This window comes from Notolepis coatsorum (assembly GCF_963971535.1).
Source record: "Notolepis coatsorum genome assembly, chromosome: 4".
In the NCBI taxonomy this organism is placed as follows: Eukaryota; Metazoa; Chordata; class Actinopteri; order Aulopiformes; family Paralepididae; genus Notolepis; species Notolepis coatsorum.
The window spans coordinates 162,084,881-162,112,293 of record NC_140168.1 but is presented as its reverse complement, the minus strand read 5'-3'; the positions used below and the strand labels follow the sequence as shown (position 1 = coordinate 162,112,293).

General features: G+C 40.5%; 1 protein-coding gene across 1 annotated transcript in view; it reads left to right on the top strand.

Moving 5' to 3' along the window:
• Window positions 1–26,435, top strand: part of LOC311227353 (guanylate-binding protein 7-like) — a 94,039-nt gene extending 67,604 nt beyond the window's left edge. Inside the window, exons 10-11 of the mRNA XM_084312969.1 lie at window positions 18,549–18,742; window positions 24,640–26,435. Of these exons, the coding sequence (XP_084169095.1) occupies window positions 18,549–18,742; window positions 24,640–24,771 (326 nt within the window). The 3' untranslated portion in view covers window positions 24,772–26,435. The remainder of the gene's footprint in view (window positions 1–18,548; window positions 18,743–24,639) is intronic.
• Window positions 26,436–27,413: the final 978 nt, after the last annotated feature.

The following is a 27,413-nucleotide window of genomic DNA, read 5'->3' as shown; positions in this document are numbered from 1 at the left end:
CTTTTTTTAAGAGCAGGGATATTGAGGCTTGGTAGAGAGTCGGAGGAAGCGAGCGGGATTGAAATGATTCCTCAAACATTGAAGCCATAATGGGACATAACTGGGTGGAATATTTTTTTAAGAATTCCACGGGGAACCCGTCTGGGCCTGGGCTTTTCCCACTCTGCATCATAGTTAAAGCCTGTTGAATTTCATCAGCGCTAATGGGCTCTTCCAAAAGCATCATTGAATCATTGTCTGGTATATCCACATCTGCGAAAAAACTATTCATGAGAGAAGGGTCTTTAGGGGAATCAGAGGTATATAGTGAAGAATAAAATGTTTTGAATTGACCATTTATTTCCAATGGGTCCGTATAGATCTCTCCAGTGGCAGAGTTAATTTGCGTGATCAAGTTCTGAGCGGTGTGGTGTTTTAGCTGTAGTGCCAGCACTTTACTAGGTTTGTCACCAAATTCAAAAAAAGACTGGCGTGATTTGAGTAGAAGCTGCTCAGCATGATTGGTGGAGAGAACGTTAAATTCTGTCTGTAAAGTCACTCATTCATTATAAAGTGAAGGTGTCAGAGAGACTGAATATGAATAATCCAATTTAAGAATTTGGTCTGAAAGTTCAGAGCGTCTGCTGTTGCGCAGTTTATTACGTCGAGCACAATTAGAAATAATTTCTCCACGGAGAAAAGCTTTTAGAGCTTCCCAAATGATGGACATAGACATGCCAGGGGTAGAATTTACCTCAATAAAAAATTTGATCTTAGTGGACAGGAACGACGAGAATGAGTCCTGAGATAGCAATAGTGGATTTAGTCTCCACGGCCTGAATGATGGACATTTGTCCGGGAAGGCTAGCTCTAAGACTATTGCTGCATGGTCTGAAATAACAATGCTATCGTAAGAGCAGGAACGCACTTGAGATAGAAATGTGTTGTCGATAAACAAATAATCGATTCGAGAATATGTATGATGAACTGGTGAAAAGAAAGAGTACTGTTTGGCGGTGGGGTGAAGGAAGCGCCAGACATCTGAAATACCGTATTGCTTCAGGAAGGACACTATGGCTCTAGCAGTCTGAGATTGTGGAGCTGGATTAGATGATGATCGATCTAAGGCTGGGTTAAGAGCACAATTAAAGTCACCTCCCATAATCAGTTGATTAGAGTTCAGGTCGGGGAGTGAAGAGATAAGTTTATTGATGAAATACCCTTGTGGAATAGAGAGTTCCTGAAAGTATAATGAATCTGCCATTAGGGTCAGAGATCACATCAGATGGAGTAAAGGGTGTGTTTTTGTTAATCAGAATGGCTGTTCCTCTGGCTTTGCTCTGAAAACCAGAGTGGAACACTTGACCTACCCAAGCTCTGTGTATTCGATGGTGATCTACTCGCCGGAGGTGAGTTTCTTGCAGAAAGGCAATGCCAACCCCAAGCTGCTGTAAGTGAGTAAGGATCCTAGTACGTTTCAAGGGGTTATTTACACCCTTCACATTCCAACTAATTATGTTAGTATTGCCCCCTGGCCCCTTATTAGGATTAAACACTGGCATAACAAAGTGAAAAAATATTCATGACATTTGAGATGGCAGAGTGGTGGTCCAGGGTGCTTACAATTAAAGATGAGAAAAAGTCATAAGAATAGAAACAAAAAACACTAAACAAAAATAGACAAAAATATTCACTGTGAATATTAGCAATGAAAAACAAACAAACATAGAACGCCCTCTCACGTCCCCATGGGGCGTGACTACTCACAGCCATAGTAACACTGACTGTGCCTAGCATTACAGCTAACCTTGTGCACCCTGTGCTCTAAACGAGCACCCCGTGAGAACTATGATTCTTAATTACACATGACTAGAACCGAAAAAAAGAAGAAAAAAAATTATTTTTATATAATAATAATAATAATAATAATAATAATAATAATAATAATAATAATAATAATAATAATAATAATAATAATACAAAAGAAAAAATAATAATAATAAATAAATAAATGCTCGACACGTGGCCATATATGTAACTAGCTTGGTTAGACAAGACAGGTTTCTAACAGTGTATACACCTGAACCCCTGTTTGAAATCTCATTGTAGTCCTCCCCCTCAAGAGACAGGTACTACCTATTTAGACCAGTAAAATGTAAGATATCTCTCTTTGGTTAGAGTTCTACGCCTAGTATTTGGGCCATGTGGCAATGGCATGTTATTTTATAAGGGTGAATAGTGGCACCAAACCTGTTTTTTCCATATAACTAACACACACACACACACATACACACACACACACAGGGGCGGGGGCCAGTTGATCACCACCCTGACACACACATACACACACGCACACACACACACACACACACGCGCACACACACACACACACACACACACACACACACACACACACACACACACCACGTATATAGCTATAGCTAACTTGAATAAGCATGACAAAGATAAATCGTCAGCCTGCAGCCAATTCGGCGCATTTAATGTAGTGATAATAAATAATACGATATCCCCAGGAGTGGGATATGGGCGAGTAAACCCGTCAGCTTGCACCCAACGTAAACTGAGACTGAAAGTTAGCCAGGCGGCTGGCTGTGGTAAGTGACGTAATCAAGTCAGCCACCAGTGACCCGGATGAAAATGAATATACGTGTTAGCCGCCTGTGGGATGACAGTCAGCTTGTATTTAATGAAAAAATAATAATAGTAACAAGTTAGCTTTAGCAAGTAATAATAATAGTAGTAATGAATTCAATGTGAACTAAGTTGGCCAACCGGCTATAGCAAGTGACGTAATCGAACCAACCCGGCAGTGACCCGGAAGAAAAAGAAATACAAAAATAATAATAAAAAAAAATAGGTGACAGTCACCGGCGGGTTCACATTCAGCTTGTATTCTACGTAATAAAAATAGCAGTAACAAATTAGCTTTAGTAGGTTAAGACTAGCCGGCCGGTTATAACGAGCAAATTGGCCGCTGTACGCAACAATTATGCCATGTTGTTACCCACATCAATATCGTCAACAGTATGGTATATAATAGGAGCAATAACATATTGTTTTTTACATAGTCTTCCATTACCTCCCATGTAATCCCAATGCGAAAAATTATGAAAAGTGGTGGCTCCCCTGGTAGTAGACAAATGCGAATAAAATTAATCATAATAAATAATAGTAGTAATAATAACGGTCTAGCTAGTTGCTAGGACCGTGAAGATTGTTACCGGTCAGCCAGAATGTTCAGATCCACTTCAGCCGGGAGTGTGCGGGAATAAAGACCCGAGTCCACTGATGTGTATCATATCCATGCGTTGTTAGTCCTTTAGTGTAGGCAGGATTTATCGTCAACAGTATGGTATTTAATCGGAGCAATAGCGGATTGTTTTTTACATAGTGTTCCATTACCTCCTAGGTAATCCCAATGCGAAAAATTACAAAAAGTGGTGGCACCCCTGATAGTAGACGAATGCAAATAAAATAAATCATAATAATAGTAGTAATAATAACGGTCTAGCTAGTTGCTAGGACCGTGAAGAACGTTACCGGTCGGCCAGAATGTTCAGATCCACTTCAGCCGGGAGTGTGCGGGAAGAAAGACCTGAGTCCACTGATATATATCACATCCATGCGTTGTTAGTCCTTTAGTGTAGGCAGGATTTTTTTCTTGTAGAAATCAGCTGCCAGCTCTGGAGAGTCAAATGTGTAGCCGTCCCCACCGAATGTCAGGCGCAGCTTAGCCGGGTAAAGCAAGCCGTATCTGATGTTGGCCTCGCGGAGCAGATTCTTGATGTCTTTGTATGCCCCTCGACGTCTGGACAAGTCCGCAGAAAGATCAGGGAAAATGTGTACCGTGGAGCCCCTGAATGTTAGCCGTCCCCGCTCACGCGAGAGCCGCATGACCAGCTCCTTCGTCTGGGAATAATGGAACCGTACTAGCATGTGTCTAGGAGGGGCATTCTGGTGCAGTTTGGGTGCCATCAAGCGATGTGCACGGTCTAGGACTACCGGCTTGTCGAAGGCCTCTTCACCGAGCAGCTCCACGAAAAAGGCGGACATGAATGTAATGGAGTTCTGCCCCTCGATTCCTTCAGGGATTCCAATTATTTTTACGTTCTGCCTGCGTGAACGGTTTTCGAGGTCATCCAGTTTGATTCGTAGGTTGATGTTTTCGCTTAAGGATGCACACAGTGTCTCTACTGTGGATGCACACAGTGTCTCTACTGTGGTCAGTCTCTCGTCTACATCCGCCAGTGAAGTCTCCATATGCTGTATTTTCTGCGTCTGTGTGGATATCGAGGCCTGGAGGACCGAGAGGGAGGTACGGAGCTCGGACAGGAATTCTGTACGGAGGGAAGCTACCTCGGCACGAATTGTAGAGGTAATCAGCTCCTTCATTATCGCTGGCGTCAGCTCTGTTGGTTCCGCCATCTTATCGCCTGTACTGGAGCCTGTTTCCTCGACCTCTTCAATCTCTGTCTTTCGCCCGTATCTTGTTGCTGGTTTTTTAGACATACCAAATGCCTGATAATGTCGTCTGTTTAGTCAGAGAACATAAAGTATTACTTTCAGTTCGAGCCAAGTCAAATGGGCTGTAGTAAAACTTAAATTCGGCAATAATATAATATAAAGTAATACATCATGCATCGCTGTACTACGGCGCGTTCACACTGAACGCACACACAATCTACAACTATTTCCACAGACGAGTAAAAAACGGCAGAACGCGTGTTTTGACAGTATGTAATATATAATATAGAAACTAGCAAATAACGAGAGACAGTATACAATATACAGTAGCTTGAAACGCATGTGGCGCGTTCACAGGATGGCTACAAACATTTCGCACAGACGAGCAAATAACGAGACAAACCTCATTATTTTGACAGTATAATATATAAAATAGCAAATAACGAGAGACATTATACAATCTATAAAGTAGCTTGACACGCATGATACATCGCTGTAATGCGTTCACATACTAGCGTGACTGAACGCACGCACGTACAAACATTTATGATTTATTGAATTGAAATGATATGCAGTCTTACCTGGACGCCATGCATCCTCTGATGGAACATCGGGTGGACCGTCGGATTCATCCGATGATGCTTTAGCTGCCAGAAGGATGTTCTGAGAGCAAGTCGTTTTAGCAACCCGCTTACTCTGACTTCTGGCTGGAGGCGCACTAGGCCCAGCGGCAGCTACAGGTCCAGCTGGAGGCGTGCTTACAAGAGGCGCACTAGGGCCAGCGGCAGGTTGAGCAGCGGGTCCCGGTACGAAAGGCAGCTTCGTCTGGAGATACTTGTCCTTTGCTCCAGACTTGCTCTTTCGTTGTCTCTTCATGGTTTATGCCCTACTCTCAACTATGACTATAAAAAGACTATAAAAAACTACTACAGACTAGTGTTACTAACTAACACGACTAAGTACTCTTCTAAAAGTACTGCACTCTAAAGTACTGCGACTAATATTACCTATATCTACAAATAAATACAAATATTACAAATAAAAAAAATATTACCACTACTACTAATGAAATACTATCTTATCTCTTACTTATCAATGCTCAACGGTCAAATCAAATCAAAGGCTAATCTCTTTTACTAATCTCTCTATCTCAATCTCAATAACTATCACTTGCAAAAACCAACCAAGATGCTCAGAGTTCACTGACTGTGACCAGGTTAAATACCAGGTGGGCAGGCCTTGACCTTTACTATCGACCAATCCTAGCAGAGATCTATTATCATGTGAACTACTGCAGGTAAGGTCAATAATGTTACAGATGTGTTACAAACATAGGGAGAGACTGACACCTAGTGGATTCGATCGAAATTGCATGCCTAGGTGTTTAAAAATGTGCCAGCGAGCGGCATGTGAGTCCCCAGTATAGGAAAATCCAAAAAAAAAAAAAAACGACATAAAAACGCTATATAGCGTTGGCGGTAGGGCTTGACATTGACACCCGCCAGACGCGGGTAGAATTCCCCTGGGGCGTGTACTTCCGTCATTCTACCCGCCACATTGGCTAGTGGTCTGTCTGTCTGTGTGTATGTGTGTGTGTATGTGTGTGTGTTTATGTGTGTGTGTTTAGCGTCGTTTTCTCACTGCATTCTAAAAAAAAAATCTCTGCCTTTGATTGGCTATATCACGTTCATTATGCAAAGACCAGCCCTGATCTGCCTCTGATTGGCTGGTCATGTGAAACCTGAAACCAGCTCTCTTCAAAGTTATTTTCACACTGAGTCCGTTGCCAATACACATAATCAAGCTGGCGGGCTCGTTGAACACAGCTGCCTACAACCATCCTTACAGACAGTACTGGCAAGTATTTTCATATCTTAACCAGCGTTGCAACTTGCAAGACGCTGTAGTAGAATCCTAACAATAATCTAAGGTTATTGTACAGTACAAGGAGGTCGTTAACTGGAAGGAGGAAAAAGGATTATAAGTGATAGAATTTGGTCTCCTCATCTGACTTCCAATATAGCCAGCAAGGAATAAAAGTGCAGTCCAGACAAGAGAGTTCGAATTCAAACTCCTGGATTTATTTGTCTCGGCCGCCAGGAGTGAATAAAAAGGTTGCTTTTCACATACAAGGATTATCAGAATACATTAATCATGTCTGTTTTGTACACAGGATCAACAAGGTTTGCATCTCAAAACCCCAACATGTACATACAACAGTCATTGTTAACATAAATGTAATTAAAGAAAATACTGTAAGCATTACACATGAGTAAATCTGGTTTACAGATCAGGGATCTGTACATTACTCTAATCTAAACAACAATTGGTGTTTCCCATGATTTACTCACGTATAATCAGCAGTCTGGATGGGAGCGGTGGAGCCACAGACCTGGGGTGGGGTCTGGGCTCCTGAATAACACTATGTTTTGCTCTTAAGTACTATCATTTCCCACCAATAATAGCACATGTTACTAATACGTTTGGTCCAATCCGATTTGTTCTTCTGGAAGGGTGGTCCGCCCCTCCCCCTGGTTTTCTCTGTGGGGGCCGGCTGCCCCCACCTCCTCGATCTCCTGTGTGGGTCTTGACTCAGTAAACAGAGGGGGCCGCTGGTGGCCCCCGTCATTGTCTTCCTGTTGGGGCTGGTTCTCTCTCTCTCTCTCTTCTCTCTCTCTCTCTCTCTCTCTCTCTCTCTCTCTCTCTCTCTCTCTCTCTCTCTCTCTCTCTCTCTCTCTCTCTCTCTCTCTCTCTGTCTCTGTCTCTCTCTCTCTGTCTCTCTCTCTCTGTCTCTCTCTGTCTCTCTCCCTCTCTGTCTCTCTCTGTCTCTCTCTCTCTCTGATTGAATGAATGAAAACTTTATTAACAGATTGCAGAATGGGTACAGTACAGTACAGCTCAATACATACAATTGTTAAGGGGATGCAGACCAGAGAAATACTTTCGTCTTGTTTACATCAGGGTCCCCCATTTTCAATTCATCATAACATATATGACACACACGACATACAGATAGACAGTACTGCTACATCTATACATTTATGACATACCAGATATGCAAATACAGTACTGTTTGTGATACAAAAAGTGTCCAGAAAAGAGTGTATATACATTTGACATATAAACTGTACATTGGAGGAGGTCTCTCATTCATCATGGTGGTGAAAACAGTTAGTCTGGAGCCCATTTTCACATGACCATTTTAATAATCACATTATTACCATTGTTGGGTTATGATCGGTGTGTGTGGGGATTTTTGGCTGGTGAAAATGCTGAGTGGCTAGTGACTTTGGAAAACCACTAGCTACAGTGGCTAGTGAGCCAAAAAGTTAATGTCAAGCCCTGGTTGGCGGCATTCAGAGGTCGGCATGAACTAACGACAAAACGCGTCGCTGGCATTCAAAGTGTTAGCAATCTCTTAATGTGCATCAATATGGGCTCTAAAGACAGAACATCTGCAGTAATATGTAGTAGTAATGCGATTACAATTCCACTTTCTTTCTTTCTCTTTCTTTCTCTCTCTCTCTCTCTCTCTGTGCGCATGCGTGTGAGTGGAGCGGAGATCGGAGTTTGGTGAGAGTGACTGCGTGTGAGTGAGTTTCTAACTTTTTTCTATCTGTGTTGTGTTTAATGTTGTGAATTAGAGTGTTATTTATTTATTTGTAGGTTGCTATTGTAGTGTTATTGGTTTCAAACGGAGGTTGGTTAATCTCGGTTTGCGTGTCGCTGTCGCCTGTCGGCCAGCGCGCGCTGGTTGGAATAGGCTGCTGAAATGGAGGCTCCTATTCTAAGCAGGAGACATGGTTTTAAACTTGCAGTTGGAGCTGATGTGTCAGTGGAAGATTGTAGTTTAGCTGTGGGTAAATTTGTGGGCTATGAAAGCATTGTATCTGCCGCTCGGATGAACGGCGCGATGGTAATGTTTGTGGACCACGTTGGAAAAGCGAACACAGTGACTGAGACCGGCGTCACGGTTAGAGACACGTTTGTGATGGTGACTCCTCTGTCTACGCCGTATACAAGAGTTACCATCTCGAACATACCACCACTAATCAGCGATGATTTATTAGTGAAAGAATTGTCGCGGTATGGTAAAGTGGTCGCACCCATTAGGAAAATGTCATCCGGCTGTAAATCCCCATTACTGGCGCACGTTGTGTCACACAGACGCCAGGCTCTAATGATCATGAACAAACATGACGAGGAGCTTGATCTGGTGTTCAAGTTGAACGTCGATGGGTTTGAATATGTTGTATATGTTAGCTCTGGGGTTTCAACCTGTCATGGCTGTAAGAAGCAAGGCCACTTCTATCGGGACTGCCCTGATAAAGTTCCCACTGCGGGAGCGCAGGGGGGAGCAGGTGCGGACGCACCGAGGAGTTTTGCTGATGCAGTGACGAGGAAGGCTAACGCTAGTAAGAAACAGAATAACAGTGAAAAGACAACAAGGGAGGAAGACAATGGAACTGAGAGTCAAACTCAAGGTGCATCAAATGTAAACCAGGAACAAAATAAAAGAAAGGAAAGTGGTCAAACAGGAGATCAAACTGGTTTAAGTGAAAATGAAGGACAAATAATGAGTGCAGGAAGAGTTAATCAGCAGGAGACAAGTCAAAACAAGGAGAGTAGGAAAACAGTAGATAGTGATGGAGTTTTGATGGATGAGGCTTTCAAAGTCCCTAGTGCTACTAAAAGAAAAGGAAAAGAAAATGATAAAGAGGGCTGTTCTCAGGCAAAGAAAACAGTAGACAAGGTCAGGGAACCGGAGGAGCAGTCAGATTCTGAGTCAGTTTGCTCTAGTATGGAGGACGAAGACGAGGAAGAAGATGGGCAAAGTGAAGGCAGTCAGAGCTTGTCTGAATCACAAAGTGAAGTGAAGGGGAAGAAAAAATATGATGTAAAAAGGGTTCAACATTTCTTGAGAGTAACAAAGAACAAGAAGTGTGAAATTGAAGATTATTTCTCTGATAAAGAGGCTCTTTTTTATTCTGTCAAATCACAGTTGAGAAGCAGAAAGAATGGAGGCTATACTGCAAAGGAGGGGTTCAGACTGAAGAAAATAATACAGAATATCAGAAAAGGAATGCTCAATGATGGTGAAACAAAGGTCTAGGACAGGCTGGTTCCTGTGTGTTTTTTCTTGTTTTGTTTTTCTCATATCAACACTCATGAGTGAGTTCAGGGTTTCCACACTTAACCTAAATGGAGCCAGAGATGTGAGGAAAAGAATGAGTCTGTTTGAACTTGTTAGGTTGAAGAACATCAACATAATGTTAGTTCAGGAAACACACAGCGACACCTTGAATGAGACTGACTGGAAGAGAGAATGGGATGGGGATGTTGTGCTAAGTCATTTTAGTAGGAATAGTGGCGGGGTGGCACTACTCTTCTCCAGGAATTTTTTGCCAACATCATATAAAGTAGAGGAAATAGTGAAGGGCAGATTGATGGTGATCAGAGCCAAATATGAGAGTTTTAATATTGTATTTATAAATGTATATGCTCCCAATTTAGGACCTGCCAGAGTTCAGTTTTTAAGTGAACTCAGTGTGGTTTTAAGCCAGTGTGAACCTGAGGATGTTTTATTTTTAGGTGGAGATTTTAATTGTACAGAAAATGATCATCTGGACAGGAATCATTGTGAACCTCATGGCCCTTCAAAGAGAGCCATACAAAAGATGATAGAGGCTCACAGTTTGAGTGATGTATGGAGAGGAATACATGGGAAAAACAGACAGTACACTTGGGTCCAGAGCAGGGAGAATATCATTTCTTTGGCCAGGTTGGACAGATTTTACTGCTTCAAACATCATCTCAGCATTTTTAAAGAGTGCAGAATAATCCCTGTGGGTTTTTCTGACCACTCTATGGTGTGTTGTAGTGTTTTTATTTCAAAAGTAAAACATAAATCTGCATACTGGCATTTTAACACTGCATTGTTATTAGATGTTAATTTTAAAGAGTCTTTTGTATTTTTTTGGAAAGTTTTTAAAACAAGAAAAAATGATTTTGAATCATTAAAGCAGTGGTGGGATTGTGGCAAAGTGGAGATAAGGCAGTTGTGTCAACAGTACACTCTCAACGTTTCTTGTGACATTGCCAAGTCTATGCGAGATTTGGAGACTGAAATAGTGGAGATGCAGCTTGCTGCAGGATCCACAGGAAACAGAGGTTGTGTTGAGAATCTCAGTACTAAAAAAGCCATACTGGCAGATCTGTTGGGCACTAAAGTGCAGGGGGCGCTGGTTCGGTCCCGTTTTCAGAGCGCTGCTTTAATGGACTCTCCGTCAAAGTATTTTTTTAGTCTTGAAAAGAAAAACGGACAAAGCAGGTTCTTTCATGCTATGCGCTCAGCCACAGGACAGCTGTTGACTGAAGACAATGAGATCCGGCAGAGAGCTGTGGAGTTTTATTCTCACTTGTTTGAAAGTGAGTATGTTGAGAATGAAGAGGTGTTTGACTCCTTTTGCAATGGGCTGCCCAGAGTCTCAAAAGAGACCAACACGGAGCTGGAGGGTCCTCTAACTGCAGAGGAAGTGGGCGTGGCATTGCAGGGCATGAAGGGAGGGACGTTTTATAGAGCGTTCTGGACTGAGCTGGAAGAGGATATTTTGGACGTTTTTAATGAAAGTTTTAAAGACTCCTTTTTGCCTCAGAGCTGCAGGAGGGCAGTTCTGGCTCTGCTGCCAAAGAAAGGTGATCTTCAGGAGATAAAGAATTGGCGTCCTGTGGCGCTCCTATGCTCGGATTACAAGCTGCTGTCTAAAGCTCTGGCCAATAGACTGAGGAAGGTGATGGACCAGGTCGTCCACAAAACACAAACATACTGTGTGCCCGGCAGGTCTATTGTTGGCAATGTGTCACTGATTCGGGATCTTTTGGAAGTCTCTGATTCATTAGGCATAAATGTTGGTCTGGTATCTTTGGATCAAGAAAAGGCATTTGACCGGGTTGAGCACCGTTACCTGTGGAAGGTCTTAGAGAGGTTCTGCCTCAGCCCTGGTTTCATTGCTAAGATTATGGTTTTGTATGAGAACGCTGAGAGTGTGCTGAAAATTAATGGTGGATTGTGTAAACCTTTCAAAACCACTCGGGGCATAAGGCAAGGATGTTCGATGTCTGGCATGCTTTACACACTTGCTATTGAACCAATGCTGCACAATATCCGTTCATGTATTGATGGGATGTTTTTACCTGATTTGAATGCATATTTTAATTTGTCTGCATATGCGGATGATATTATTGTCATTATAAGGAGTCAGGAGGATGTAAACAGGTTAGGCTGTATTGTTGAAACTTTTGGTAAAATCTCAGCTGCAAAAGTAAATTGGGAAAAGAGTGAGGCTTTAGCAGTTGGGAGTTGGTCTGTAGGTCTCCCTAAGCTGCCAGGAGGTTTAAGCTGGAAGAGGGGAGGTCTAAAATACTTGGGAGTGTATTTAGGAGACGACCAGACTGTAAAGCTGAATTTGGAGGGAATGGTGGAGAAGGTGGAGGGGAGTTTGGCAAAGTGGAGGTGGCTTTTACCACATATGTCGTACAGAGGAAGAGTATTGATAATTAATAACTTGGTGGCATCAAAACTTTGGCACAAATTGCAATGTATGGAGCCCCCTGCTGGGCTATTATCAAAACTACAGTCCATCATGGTAAATTTCTTCTGGGATCGTTTGCATTGGGTCCCACAGAGTGTGCTCTACCTGCCGAAAGAGGAGGGAGGGCAGGGACTGATTCACTTGGAGAGTAGGAAAGCGGGTTTCAGGTTACAATTCATCCAGCGCTATATTGCAGGAAGGGATGAGGATGTGGTATGGAAACCGGTAATGAGCACCATTTTAAGGGGAATACAAGGTTTGAAATTTGATGTGTCTTTGTTTTTGTTGGATTGTCATTTTATACGTTTATGTGATTTGACTCCATTTTATCAAGGACTTTTTAAAACATGGATGCTGTTTAAATGGAGCAGAACGGAACCCACAAGTTCACTGTTTTGGCTATTGGAGGAGCCTTTAATCTATGGGGCCCGATTGGACATTCAGAATGAAAGCAGGATTGGTCTTACCCAGCGTTTAGTTTCAGCTGGGGCAGTAAAGCTGAAACAAATAGTGGATGCAGCGGGGCCCGGACTTTGTAACACAGAACACGTGTCCTCTCTGATGGGTCTGAGGTCGGGTCGCCAAACCAGGAACTTTTTGAATGCGTGGACTGAGAGACTGAGTAATCAGGAGTGGGACATGTTACGGGAATATCTAAGTGGAACAGACATTCCTGATGCAAGAGATCCTTTTCCTGAACTGAGTCCCCAAATAGATCAAACTGGACTGATGAGACCTTTGTTGGATTACAAAAATGATGGATCTACAGACTTGTACATGTTGAGTGGGAAGGCGATGTATAAATACTGTGTGCACGCTCTAAACAAAAGAATGCTGAGTGGGAAAGCAGACACTGTGTGGAGAGAGAAATTAAATGTGCAGGAGGACTGTAAACCAGTGTGGAGGGTGTTTTATAAAGCACCACTGAACAAGAGGTCAGGAGACTTGCAGTGGCGGATACTGAAGGGAGCAGTGGCAGTCAATAGCTTTGTCTCAAAGTTAAATCCAACAGTATCTAACAACTGTCCTTTTTGTCAAGAACCAGAGTCTATTTTCCACTGTTTCTTGGAGTGTAAAATAATTGAATTACTTTTTGAGGTTGTAGAATCTGTGTTCGTCAAATGTGGGGAGAGTTGGAGTAAAACTGCTTTTATTTTTGGTGCTGGTTATAAAAGGACAAATGCAATGAAATGGGAGCTGTTGAATTTTGTAGTGGGACAGGCAAAATTGTCAATTTACAAAAGTCGGAAAAATCAAATTGAATATGGTTCAACTGAACAGAGATGAAGAAGATTTAAAAGCTCTACTAACCTGCAAACAAAAACTAGATGACCTGTTGACATACAAAGCGGAAGGAGCCCTTAGATTTGCTGGTAGGAATTACTATGAGATGGGAAATAGGGCAAGCAAGCTACTGTCATTCCAGCTCCACAAAATACAGTCAAGTCGGATAGTTCCAAAGATTAAACACCCCAGCACACACATGGAAGTAATGCAAACGCAAGAAATTGCTAATGCATTTGCAGATTACTATACCGACCTCTACAAAGCACAGCAATTGGAAAACAAGAAAGAAAAAATCAACAACTTCTTAGATAACCTTAAACTTTCTAAACTATCCCCAGATGAGGCGGATGAGCTAACCTCCCCTATTACGGAGAAGGAGATAGGGGAAACTATTCAGATGCTTAAGAACAATAAATCACCAGGTACAGATGGGTTTTCAAATGAATTTTATAAACATTTCACTGAACAATTAACACCAGTATTAAGTGTAGTTTATAACTATGCCCTATCTGAGAGAGATCCACCAGGAAGCTGGTCAGAAGCTATTGTCTCGGTAATACATAAAGAAGGTAAAGACCCCACAAGATGTAGTTCCTATAGGCCCATAAGTCTCCTTTGCAACGATTTCAAGATATTGACATCTATACTTAAAAAAAGAATACAGAAACATATAACAAAACTGATACACCCAGACCAGAAACATCAGAAGAACTTTAAATCTGCAAACAGTGGCTGGATCTCGAAAAGAACCATCAATGCTTCTCGGCTTAGATGCCGAGAAGGCATTTGATAGAGTTGATTGGCTGTACCTTGAACTAACATTGAAAGGTATGGGATTCAATAACACATTTATAGAATGGATAAAATGTTTATATAAAAATCCTAAGTCTAGAGTAAGGGTGAATGGTCACTGCTCTCACTTCTTTGACATACAGAGAGGGACACGCCAAGGAGACGTTTTGTCTCCGTTACTATTCGCGATTGGCATAGAGCCACTAGCGGAGATGATTAGATCAAACCCTCAGATACAGGGAATAGATGACCAAAAAGGCATTACACACAAGATCTCGCTATTTGCTGATGACATTTTACTTTATATCAAAAACCCTTTAGAATCAATTCCAAACATAATGATGGATTTAAGAAATTACGGCGAACTGTCGGGTTATAAGATAAATGAGACCAAATCAGAAGCCATGATGATAGTGGGAACATGGCCAACACATCTGAATAGTATAGCACCCTTCCATTGGGCTAGAGACGGATTCAGGTATTTAGGAATCATTCTGACTCCCAGCAGCAATCAGTTATATCAAGCAAACTACGAAAAGTTGATTGTACAAATCAAATCAGACATGGCCAGATGGGACATTTTACCTCTCTCCCTAGTGGGAAGAATAGAATCAATTTGAATGAATGTGCTACCTAGACTTATTTTTCTCTTCCAGTCTCTACCTATACCAATACCTGCCACTACCTTTAAAAGGTTAGATAAACTCCTATCCAAATTTATCTGGCAGAGGAAAAAACCTAGAGTAAGGCTTAAAACACTATGTTTGCCAAAGAACAAGGGTGGTCTTGGTCTACCAAACCTAAGAAACTACTACTGGGCAGCTCAATTACGCATACTTGTGCATTGGATACAAAAGGACCTAGATTCAGGATGGGTACAGATTGAGCAAAACTCAATTCCAAAGACTCCTCTCAGATCCATAATATTCCTGGGGAAAGCATACTGGAAAAAAATTAAGATTGGTAACAAATGGATTACAAATACATTAAAGGTATGGGAAAGTGTAAGGAAAAAGGGGGGAGGTCCACGATCAATATCTAGGGCCATGCCAATAGCAGACAATACAGAATTCCGGCCAGCTATGGAGGATGGGGGTTTTAAAAAATGGGCGGATTTGGGCCTGGTTACTATCAATCAATTAATGGAAGGAGACTGTTTTAAATCGTTTGCACAGCTACAGCAATGTTTTGATCTACCTTCGAAAGACATGTTTAGATACTTTCAAATAAGACACTATGTAATGACTCACAGTGAGTGGGAAGCAATTAAGAGACCACCAACAAATGTGGAGCGGTACTTTATTAACACAATAGAAAAAAACTTGATGGAAAGAAAGCAGATATCCAATATTTACAACATGTTACAACTAGACGATCCAGGAGACACCACCTATATTAAAGAAAAATGGGAGTTGGAAGCTAATGTGATCATAGAAAATGAAGAATGGGAGGACAGCCATTCAAGCAATCATAAAATCACAAATAGCCCAATGTGGAAGGAGTTTGACTGGAAGGTCAAGGTCAGGTACTTTAGGACTCCTCAAGTTCTCTCCGGATTTGCTGGTGGGTCCTCACCACTATGTTGGAGAGGATGTGGAATGATCGGAGATCATACACATATTTTCTGGGACTGTCCAAGGGTGCAGACATTTTGGGTGAATATCAAAAATGAGATTAAAACCATTCTAGATCTTGACTTACCTCTGAATCCATCGTACTATATCTTGGGATGTATACCGAAAGGCACATACTATGGAGATACGTTATACATCTTGAGAGTGATACTGTTAATAGCAAGGAAAATGATAACTATGGCGTGGCTACAAAATCAACCACCGACAATCAAACAATGGACCAAGAGACTGAGACAGATGTATACAATGGAAGAAATGACTGCACAATTGCAACTGAAAAAAGATATGTTTATGCAGAGATGGTCACTTGTAACCTTGTACCTGGAGATACACTAGCATGAGTCTGACCCTCCTGACGCCCTCTCTCTCTTTTTTTCTTTTTTTGTTGTTCTTTTTTTTTCTGTTAAAGTATTTTTTTTCCTTTTGCTAAATTTATTTTTCTATTTATTTTTTCGTTTCTTATCCTACAAAAAATCATAAAAAAAATATTGTAAAAATCCCTCCCCACTGGGTTGTTTAAGAGGCGTACTCGGATTATACAGCTTATTTTGATTACGCTGAATACCTTGAAAACAAATTGAATAAGAGGGAAGAGCCTGAGTAACAAATGTCATTGACTATGTGAATCAAGTATATTATACTGTATGATTAATGCAATGTGATGTTCATTATGACACAAAATAAAAGAAAGTAAAAAAAAAAAAAAAAATATGGTTCAGGTGGGGAGTTGTTGCCATTGTTTAAGGGCGTTTTCACATCTGGCTCGTTTGGAGCTGTTGATCCGAAACCTGGAGCGTTTACCCGCTATTTCGGTTCAGTTGGGCATATATGAACACAGCAATCACATTCTGTTGCGGAACAAAACAAGCGGACCGAGACCACCTAGAGAGGGTGGTCTCGGCGCAGTTCCAAACGAACCCGACGCGACTCGTATGCTGTGAGAATGCTCGTTGATATTTGGGCAGACGATCACATTCGTCAGATGCTGGAGCACACAAGTGTACAGAAAGTTTAGTGACTGTAGTGACGCTGCAACAGCTGCACCGTGCGAGACAACACCTCCTCTCTCTCTCTCCATCTCAACTGACTCTCTCTCTCCCTCTCTCTCTCACCGAGAGAATGAATGTGGACTGTTCCATCGGGGAGCTTCGGTGGTAATGTGAGTGGCTACAGACCGCTGCATTTAAATATAAACATTAGTCTACCTGGAGACTCAATGAGGTAATTGTAGATGTCGCCATAAGACGCTTCTGGCCATTTAGTGGGATCATTGTTTCATTATCCTGGTCGGCTGAAAGGACACTGGCCACCGAAGCTCCCCCCTCTGATGGAACAGTCCACATTCATTCGTGCGTCATCTCGCGTCTCCAGACTCTGTGGGCAATCTGCGCATGTGCATGGGTAATAATAGGTGCTTTAAAATGGGCTTTTTCGCTGCCGATTTAGTTCTGATCGATTAGGAATGGCTTGCGCCGTGTTCAGGAGATTGAGGCGCATAAAAGACTATTCGATCATGTCTCCAGCACCCCCACAGCCGTATCTGCAACCACTTACATCACGGCTCTCATCCACATTCATTCATTTGCTCCCCCGCTCTCTCCTCCCCGATTTCAATGTAACGCGGAGATTCAGGGTTGGGGGGGGGGGGGGGGCACACCCCAAAATCTGACCAATGAGTGATAGTTTGCTCGCGCATGCGTTTGTTTTGGTCCGTGTGAACACAGCCGTGTGAACACAAACGAACTAAGAATCAAGTGCAACAATTGTATCATAATAGCCCCTGAATCGGAACAAAGCAAACGAACTACAGGTGTGAAAACACCCTAAGGCTTTGGTACGAGCTCGAATTACAGTAGATTTTCGGTTGTATTTACTCATGACTGATTTTGAGGTTTTTTTGACGCGTTGGTGCTTCAATGAAGCTCTTTGTTCGGTTGTTGATAAACAGCTCTGTTTTAACCCCTTGTTTCTGTGAGGATTTAAATAGTGTCTATGTATGAATTTGTTTGATTGACAAATGGAAAAATGTCCTTTTATTTATTGGAAATAAAGGTTCTTAAAAATCTAATCTTTCTTTCTCTCTTTCTTTCTTTCTTTCTCCTTTCTTTCTTTCTCTTTCTTTCTTTCTTTCTTTCTTTCTTTCTTTCTTTCTTTCTTTCTTTCTTTCTTTCTTTCTTTCTTTCTTTCTTTCTTTCTTTCTTTCTTTCTTTCTTTCTTTCTTTCTTTCTTTATCTTTCTTTCTTTCTTTCTTTCTTTCTTTCTTTCTTTCTTTCTTTCTTTCTTTCTTTCTTTCTTTCTTTCTTTCTTTCTTTCTTTCTTTCTTTCTTTCTTTCTTTCTTTCTTTCTTTCTTTCTTTCTTTCTTTCTTTCTTTCTTTCTCTTACTTTCGTTATCTTTCTTTCTTTCTTTCTTTCTTTCTTTTCTTTCTTTCTTTCTCTTACTTTCGTTATCCTTCTTTCTTTCTTTCTTTCTTTCTTTCTTTCTTTCTTTCTTTCTTTCTTTCCCTTTCTTATGTTCTTTCTCTTTCTTTATATTTCTTCCTTCCTTCCTTCCTTCCTTCCTTCCTTCCTTCCTTCCTTCCTTCCTTCCTTCCTTCCTTCCTTCCTTCCTTCCTTCCTTCCTTCCTTCCTTCTTTCCTTCCTTCTTTCCTTCCTTCCTTCCTTCCTTCCTTCCTTCCTTCCTTCCTTCCTTCCTTCCTTCCTTCCTTCCTTCCTTCCTTCCTTCCTTCCTAACTTACTTCCTTCCTTCCTTCCCGCTCCCACACACATGTCACTCTGCAGAGTTGAAGGCGAAAAGTGAGAGGATGGAGCAGGAGAAGCGTGTCATGGAGGAGAGCCTGCTGGAGCAGCAGAGGCAGGCGGCCGACCAGCGGAATGCCCATGACGAGAACCTCAGGCAGCTGATGGAGAAGATGGAGAAGGAGAGGAAGGAATCCATGGCAGAGTTCCAGAGAGTTATGGAGGCCAAAGACCAGGTAGACCTTCGAGAAATGTCATATCTGTTCACGAGCCAAATAGGCAGTGGTGGAAAGTAACCAAGTATTTTTACTTTAAATTACTGAAAATTTTCGAGCTACTTGTACTTTATGTAAAAAATGTATGAAGATTGTATGGCCGAAAAAGAGATCTTTGATCTCAAGTGACTACCTGGTAAAATAAAGGTAAAATAAATTTTTTTAAAATACTTTCACATTTTATTCGATTTTAATACCCTATTCAATGTCAGGGAGCTGTATGTTGCCTGTAAAAGGCATACTGGGACTCCGAAGGTGCAGTACCGGCCAGATCCTTTAACATGACCTATAGAGGTCAATGGATACACAGATGTCATGTAGAATGTGTACTTTTACTTTAGATACTTAACCCTTGGGAGTAGGGATGGGAATCGAAAACCGGTTCCCTAATCAAGTCAAGTCAAGTCAAGAGTTTTATTTGTCACGGCATACAAGTATACAATGAAATGCGGGTGGTCTTGCCCGCAACGATGTGCAATACAGTAGTACAACATATAATATAATCCAATAAAACAACATTGTGCAATAAACAGGTAACATAGTGGGTAATGGTCCGATTACTGGAATCGCATGCTTCCGTGACTATCGATTCCTCTTATCGCTGCCAGGTTTTTCTGACAGTTGCGCATTTCAAAACAATAACGTTAGCGCCACGCATGTAGCCATGGCAGACTATTTGATTCCTTAAGGGCTCGAATTTGCCTGGGTTTTGGTCATATGCTCCCGAAATGCTCCCGCTGGTTGACTGTTTCTAAGTGCAGTGATTGAAAACTACTCGAATGCTTTAGAACCGAGTCATTCATTTAATTTAACAGCAATGGAGCTAACGCTAGCTAACCAAGCTAATACACACACAGAGAGATAACAGCTGACAGCAGGTAGTACAGGTACAAAAAAAAAAGGTGGGGGGTGTTATGTACACCTTGTACTCTTTAGTTCACATATAATAAGAGACGGAGAGCGTGTGATGATCACGTTGACTATTTACTAGTAGGTAAGTCAGGAAGTAGGGATGTCCGATATTATCGGCCTACCGATATTATCGGCCGATATCAGCATTAAAATGTGATATCGGAAAATATCGGTATCGGTTTTCAATTTTTTTTATTTATTTGATTTTATTTATTGTCAAAAGTATGCATAATGTTGTGTTAATTCCACAACAAGAGATATGTAATGTTAATGACCTGAAATTATTAAATTTTTTGGGGGGGAAAACCCTGCATGTATCGGTTGATATCGGTATCGGAAATTAAGAGTTGGACAATATCGGTATATCGGTATCGGTAATATCGAGCATCCCTATCAGGAAGTACCGTGCAACATACAAACATGTCCGTGTAGCAACACGAGCCAATACCTTACAGCAGGGGTTCCCAAACTTTTCAAGCCAGGACCCAGAAAATAAGGCGTCAGAGAGCCGCGGCCCAATGCACATCGTCAGGCTTTTTTTTTTTGCCAGGCGACCGATTTTTTAAGCCAAATATCACTTCAATCCTATTAAGTTAGTTCAAGTTAGTTATTCATTTATGTGCTATTTATGAGAGGGCTAACTTGTTGCAAAATAATAATGATAATAATAATAGCCTCATTAAAATACTATTGTTGCTTCGGTTGTTTTCAGCGTTTTATGTGCATAATCTGTTATTTAGTTTGAAATGTTCGTTGAAATAAGTAGATTTTTCGTTTTTGTTTATTTATTAAGTTAATATAAAACCATATAGTCACATTTTAGAATACAATAGAATAGAATTTTAGAATACAATTAGAAACACTGTCCTGGCCTGCTTCTAAGTTCAGTGGCCTGACAAATTTTGGGTCGCGACCCCGACTTTGGGAACCACTGCCTTACAGGACAGGGGCGAGCGGGGACCGGGGAGGGAGCTCTGTGTGTGTGACAGTGTGTGTGTGTGTGTGTGCGCTGGTTTCTGAAAGACCAGAGACAGAGAAGTCAGCGGAATAACAACCTATTGAATGCAACTACGGTTCAATAGATTAAATTAGTTTAAGATATTGAACTGTAGTTACATTCAACAGGTCGTTATTCAATAGATGAAATTAGTTTAATAATAAAATTAAAATTAAAATAAATAATAAGAGAATCTCAAATACATTATTTTATTTAAGTGTATAGCTATAGTTAATTAAATTTTTTTACAGTTTTTGTATTTTTCTGACATGGGGGCTCAACAATAAATGACAATCAGAAATGTCAAGTTGCATGTTGTTATTCTAACCAGCTTAGTTCTGTTGCATTTCCAATGTACTTATTTAAATTATAAATTTATCAGGGATCGATAAGGGAATCGATAAAGAATCAGATCGATAAGCAGAATCGATAATGGAATCGTATCGATAAAATCTTATCAATTCCCATCCCTACTTGGGAGTCCAAAGTCCTGTTTGCACCCGTCGGCGGAGAACAAAAGGATTTATAATTTCTCCCAAATGCTCAGAAAGTACCTCTTTTCAGAAATCGGTAAAAATAGAAAAATTACATTTTCGAGTGCTTTGAGATGTTATGTCTCCTTACTTGCTAAACTTAATATGACTTGTAAATATGTTTAATTCTTGCCAGATGGTATGATTGTAATTATCTCCGTTTGCCAGAGAACTACATCGCGTCACGAAACGCACATACACGCACGCGCGCACACACACACAGATCGGTGTGTGCACTGTGAAAATGTGTTAGACCCCACAGAGGTATCAGAGACTCGCTACCCCCATCCAAATTCTAAACAACAGATTGGCTTTTCATAATATGTATGAATTATCTCTTGCAATAATATCCACAGGACTCGACTTTTTGCAGTCGTTGTGTATGTGTGTGTCACCAACACACACGCCAACTATTTCCTGCGTGCGGACCCGCGGACATTCTCTCACAGCTGAAAGCAATAGCCTACATACTTTTCTGGACTGATCATCTGAGCTCCTCTCCAGTTGAACTGCTACTGTGTTTAAATCCAAAATATTGATAAATCCAAATGCCATTGTGTAACATGTCATCTGTCTTCACGTGCAGTTAAATCCTCTCTACAAGTGAAACTGAAACTTACAAAGCCTATAAGTTGTTACAGGGGCAGTAGGCAATTAATTTACTCAGTGGATGCCTGAACACAGAATGACAGCAGTATCACTGACTACCACGGCAAGCCAATAGGAAATTATTCTATTTAATAATAATAATAATTATTATTATTATTATAAATGTCTCTCTCTCTGTCTATATCTCTGTATCTTCTCTTTCATTCATTCTTTCTTTCTTTTTTTTTATCCACTTTTTATCCCATTTTTCAATTTTTCTCCCATCCCAATTTTCATATCGTCCAATTCAACCCTCCCCTGTCTTCGAACGTTGTTTCTTGCCTCCCACAAGCCGGCTGCAATGTGGACTAAGTCATACATAGCACGAGTCCTCTCCGATACTCGAGGTAACAGCCGTCGCATCTTTTCACCTGCGCGGCTCGATCTTTCAGCGTCGGGGGTCTGGGCTTTGGAGGGGCCCCGCCCTCGTCGCTTCTTGATTCTACTGCGCAGGCGCACCAACCGACCTGTATGAGTCCGACCTGTATGAGTCGCTGTCCACAACGCCCAATCCCCACCCTTCAGTTTCCCTCCCCGTAATACGGCCAATGTGTATTACTGTGGACGACCAGCCAAACTGAAAGCAATGTGGAGAGCGGGGCTCGAACAGGAGGCATCCTGTTCGAGCCCAGTCTCCAGCATTCGTTGCGAGCGCCTTGCCCACTGCGCCACGTAGCCGCCCCATTCTTTCTTTCTTTCTTTCTTTCTTTCTTTCTTTCTTTCTCTCTCTCTCTCTCTAGCGTGTGTACATGGCATCGAATCAAAGTGTGTGTCACTGTAGGGCCGCCTGGGCCCAGTCATTGGAATAACAAAGGAACAACAGACTAGAAACTGGGTCTTTGTTCCAGGTGTGAATTGGTCTAGTGACATTGATCACATTGCATTCTGGGAGGGAGTGTAGTTCTCTTATCAAATTGCTGAATTCACTGAATCCTTTCAAACCGCTGTGCTGCGACTTGGATTTTACCAGAATGTTTCATAGGACATTGAACCTGTTAAGCTGTAAGCCGTATTTCGCCTAAAGGTACATGCCTAAGTAAATGGAAGATTGCTCCACTTCTGCAAGGTCAATTTGCATGTTCTTGGTATCTAGGAACATCTAGGGACCTGGGGGTATGTATTTCCAGTGTCAGAAATATTGTGTCTGTTACTAGGCTGAGTAAATTGTAATGAAGAAAAGGAGAATATAAATTATGATTTATGATTTTTGCATCTTTGATCATGTTAAATCTGCGGGGCACGAGAAAATGCTCACTCAGCTCATTCACCACCTTATTGAGATCATGTGTACAAAAAATCTAAGCAAATGAACCGCGGGAAGATGATTAAACAGAAGGATTTGTAGATACAGTAATTAATGATAATCGATTTTAATTATAAATTCATATTTGACCTTGAACTTGACCTTGACCTTATTATGGCCAAATCATACATCTATGGATAGGGAAAATGCTCCTCTTTCCAATGGCTTTTTACGATAATTAGCATCTTCCGATAAATTCGTATTTCCGATAAATCGTATAAAACATCGGTAAAAATGAAAATATACACTTTGACTACTGTTTTTGATAGGGTTATGGTCTTTACTCTTGGCTACAAAAAAGATATTTAAAAACATTAACCTCTTAACATCCAAGGGCCCACATGTGGACGATTCTTTGCCGACCTCTAGTGGCTCGGGTGTGCATTTCTTTTAATACAATATATATATATATAATTAAAGCCCTATTCGTTGCCTGTCGATTGCCATTTCAGGTGACAAAATCCGTTCAGCGCTTCTCGAGTTACATGCCGATATGTGAGGCGTGCCCCAAAGTACGCAAAAGTACACATTACCACCCCTGACTCCCGGGGCTCTAGCTCCGTCAATCATTTGGCGATCTCGAAAATCTTTGCACAGGGTTGTAGTCAATCAGTGTGGCTTTCCAATGATATGATAATTGGGGATCTAATACGGTCTCTATTGATCGATTTATGATAAAGAAAAGCAGGGTCCCCCTATAGGGGGACATTAAGGCTTAACAGGTAACAATCGGCTCGAATTTTACAATTGATGGCTTATTTTGAAGGTATGAACCTGTAGTTTCATTATTAAAAAAATAGTGAAAATTCTTAGGGAGGAGGAGCTCATGAGCTCAGACTCTAGAGGGTTGGAACACTCCAACTTTTTGGGAAATTAGCTTATTTGCCATCTACCCTGGAGTTAGACAAGCTTTTTCTTCTCTGTGCATGCATTAGGCTTAGGGAACAGCTTCATCGTTAGCCTAGCTTAGCGTCATTCACTGTAAGTAGGTGTGCCAGTGTAGCCTAGTTCCCAACAGTCCAAATACAACTCCAAAACTTTCCTGTAAACATGTTGTGACCTGTGTATTTACCACGTGGAGAAATATATACCGGTATATATATAAATAAATTTGACATTTTCGTTTTTTAAGCAGATATATACTCTGAACTATTTTGTGCCGAACCACTGCTGCCTGGGCGCAGTGATTTCATCACCTACAACATTGCACTACTTTTATTGTCTTTTTATACACGACTGTATGCAAATTGTATGCCTATGTTCATTTTATGCTATTTGCTGTGAAGCACTTTGATCTGTAATCCATGTATGAAAGGTGCTATATAAATACAGTTGTTATTATTATTATTATTATTATTATTATTATTATTATTATTATTATTATTATTATTATTATTATTATTATTATTATGTAAACTTTGTAATTTGGTGATTTTTTTCACATGCCCTTTACATTTTGTTTCAGGAGATGGCGAGATTCCGCAAGCAAGGTTTCGAGACGAAAGCACTACAGTTGCAAAAGGAGATTGACACGTTGAAGGTGCAGATGCAGAACGCGAGGAAGCCCCAGCCCTCTCAGGGTTGCATCATCATTTGAATCATTTCATGTTTCTGTGACAGATGGCCCCCAAATGAGTAGAATTAGCTATTAACCTCTTCCGCCCGTGCGGAAGACATGGTTAACTTTCAAACTATGTTAATTATGTTTAGGGCAAGAAATAATACACTGCCAGAAAAATTACAAAATATTTTTCATTTAGAAAGTCAGTTTAGTAGGAGAAAATTAAATTGTACTACCTCTCAATGGCTGCCATACACTGGCATCAGGCACACATCACACTACACAATGGCTGAACGGCTCAGGAGACAGGGATTGTATACTGCCTTATTGGTAATCAGGATATGAAGATGCATATTAACCAGGATATTAGATAGTATCCACAATATGGATGTGTGCATGTAATCATTCTCAGGACATTCAAATAAGATAAAACAATAATTGTGCCACATGCCATGTTGCTCTAATTTTGTCTTGTGTTGTAAACCCAGTGGACCCTTCCTTCACAATCACATCGGTGTGCTCCAATGAATAGCGATAGAAAATATGATAATAATTGTGACTATGCAGGCACGCACTTCCAAGACTCTGTAACAATGTGAGTGAAAAGCATGTTAGCTGCTAAACTAAACAAGACAATACCTTTTTTTTTATATACTTTATTGTGTCAAAGAAAGTCATTTTACATTTAGGTATAGTATGTGTACCCACATACATAACTGCACATATCCATATTTACATACGTACATACACACACAAATGTACATACGCATATACGCATCCATCCATACTCGTCCCCACATACACACACAAGAAAAATAACAACAACAATAATAATAGCAAATAAATAAAAATGTATAGAAAAAAAAACCAAGCAAATTTTTTTTAAATAAAAATAAAATAATAATAATAAGTAAAAAGGCTTGAATTTTCATTGTAGGTGTAGCTGTAGGCCTAAGGGGTGTTCCCCAACAATTGAGCAGTAGATCAAGACATCACTGTTTCATGTTACTTAAAATCTTCCTCAAAGACTGATCTGTCTGGCATCTAGTACCCCTCCATAGTTTTCCCAGCATATTTTCATTCTTATTGATTTTGTAGGTTACCTTTTCCATACTATATATGTCCTCTACAGTTTCTAACCATTTGTTTACTTTCGGGGGTTCAAGTTTTTTCCAAGCTCTTGTAATTTGTTTAAGTGCTGCAGCTCTCAAAATAAAAAAAAAGGTATAGTTCTTCTTTTTGTAGGTTTTTGGGGCGTGTTCCTAAGAGTATATAATGTTTTTCTATACCCACTTCCTCAAACATCTGTTCCATTATGTCTAAAATATCTGACCAGTAGATTTGTATTTTTTTTTACATGTAAAGAAAATATGTTTATGGTCAGCATTCTTCTCCCCACACTCCCTCCAGTAGCCGGGATCATTTTGTGCGAATTTGGACATACTCGATGGTGTTCTAAAGCAGTGTTTCTCAACTGGTGGGTCGCGACCCAAAAGTGGGTTGCGGATGTGTGAAAAAAAAATTAAAATAAAAAAGTAAAATAAATGTTCACGTTTTTTTTTTTTTTTTTTTTTTACTACCTATCTTTGTGAAAGTGGCTTCTCAGCTCTGGTCCAGCTGACGACAAAGCAGAGGAACAGATTGGACATTGAGCATGACCTCAGAGTTGCTTTGTCTACCATCACCCCAGACTTTGAGACTCTTGTCAGGAGCAAACAACATCCCCAGTTATCCCATTAGTTCCCTGCATGTTAAGCTAAGAAGTCTGCTAAGAAGCATATATTATTTATTATTATTATTATTATTATTATTATTATTATTATTATTATTATTATTATTATTATTATTATTATTATTATTATTATTATTATTATTATTATTATTTATTAGTATTATTATTATTATTATTATTATTATTATTATTATTATTATTATTATTATTATTATTATTATTATTATTATTATTATTATTATTATTATTATTATTATTATTATTATTATTATTATTATTATTATTTTATTTCATTGGGTTTTTAGCCCTAGTTGCACTTTTGTTCCAAGCCCAGTTATCCCATTAGTTCCCTCAAACTTAGGTATGTTATGTTAAGCTAAGAAATCTGCTAAGAAGCATATTATTTATTATTATTTTATTTCATTGGGTTTTTAGCCCTAGTTGCACTTTTGTTGCACTTTTTTGTGTTTATTTCATGTTTTTAACAGTGCATGAAAGATTGTGAATTTATTTTAAATAAATCATAGTGGTTCAAAAATTTGGGTCGCGACTTAATGACTAAGGAAAATGTTGGGTCCCGAGGCTAGACCAGTTGAGAACGGAGGGTTATGTATATAACCCAGTTCTGTTAGTTATGGTGCGCTCAGCACCTAGTTGCACTGTACTTCACTTCGTGCATAAACACTGAATACAAAATTCCACCATGTACCTTTACATCCCAACATTCGTCTGACCACAACCCCTTCCGCTTACCTTCATAAGCAGGTGTGTGGTCACCTACTCGCTTCCTTCCCAAACTTTCACCACAAGGCGAGATCAAGGGCCGCAGCGGCGTCCTAGGTGCTGAGCGCACCATAACTAACAGAACTGGGTTATATACATAACCCTCCGTTCTGTATCGTTATGGCTCCGCTCAGGACCTAGTTGCACAACAGGGGCTGAGCGG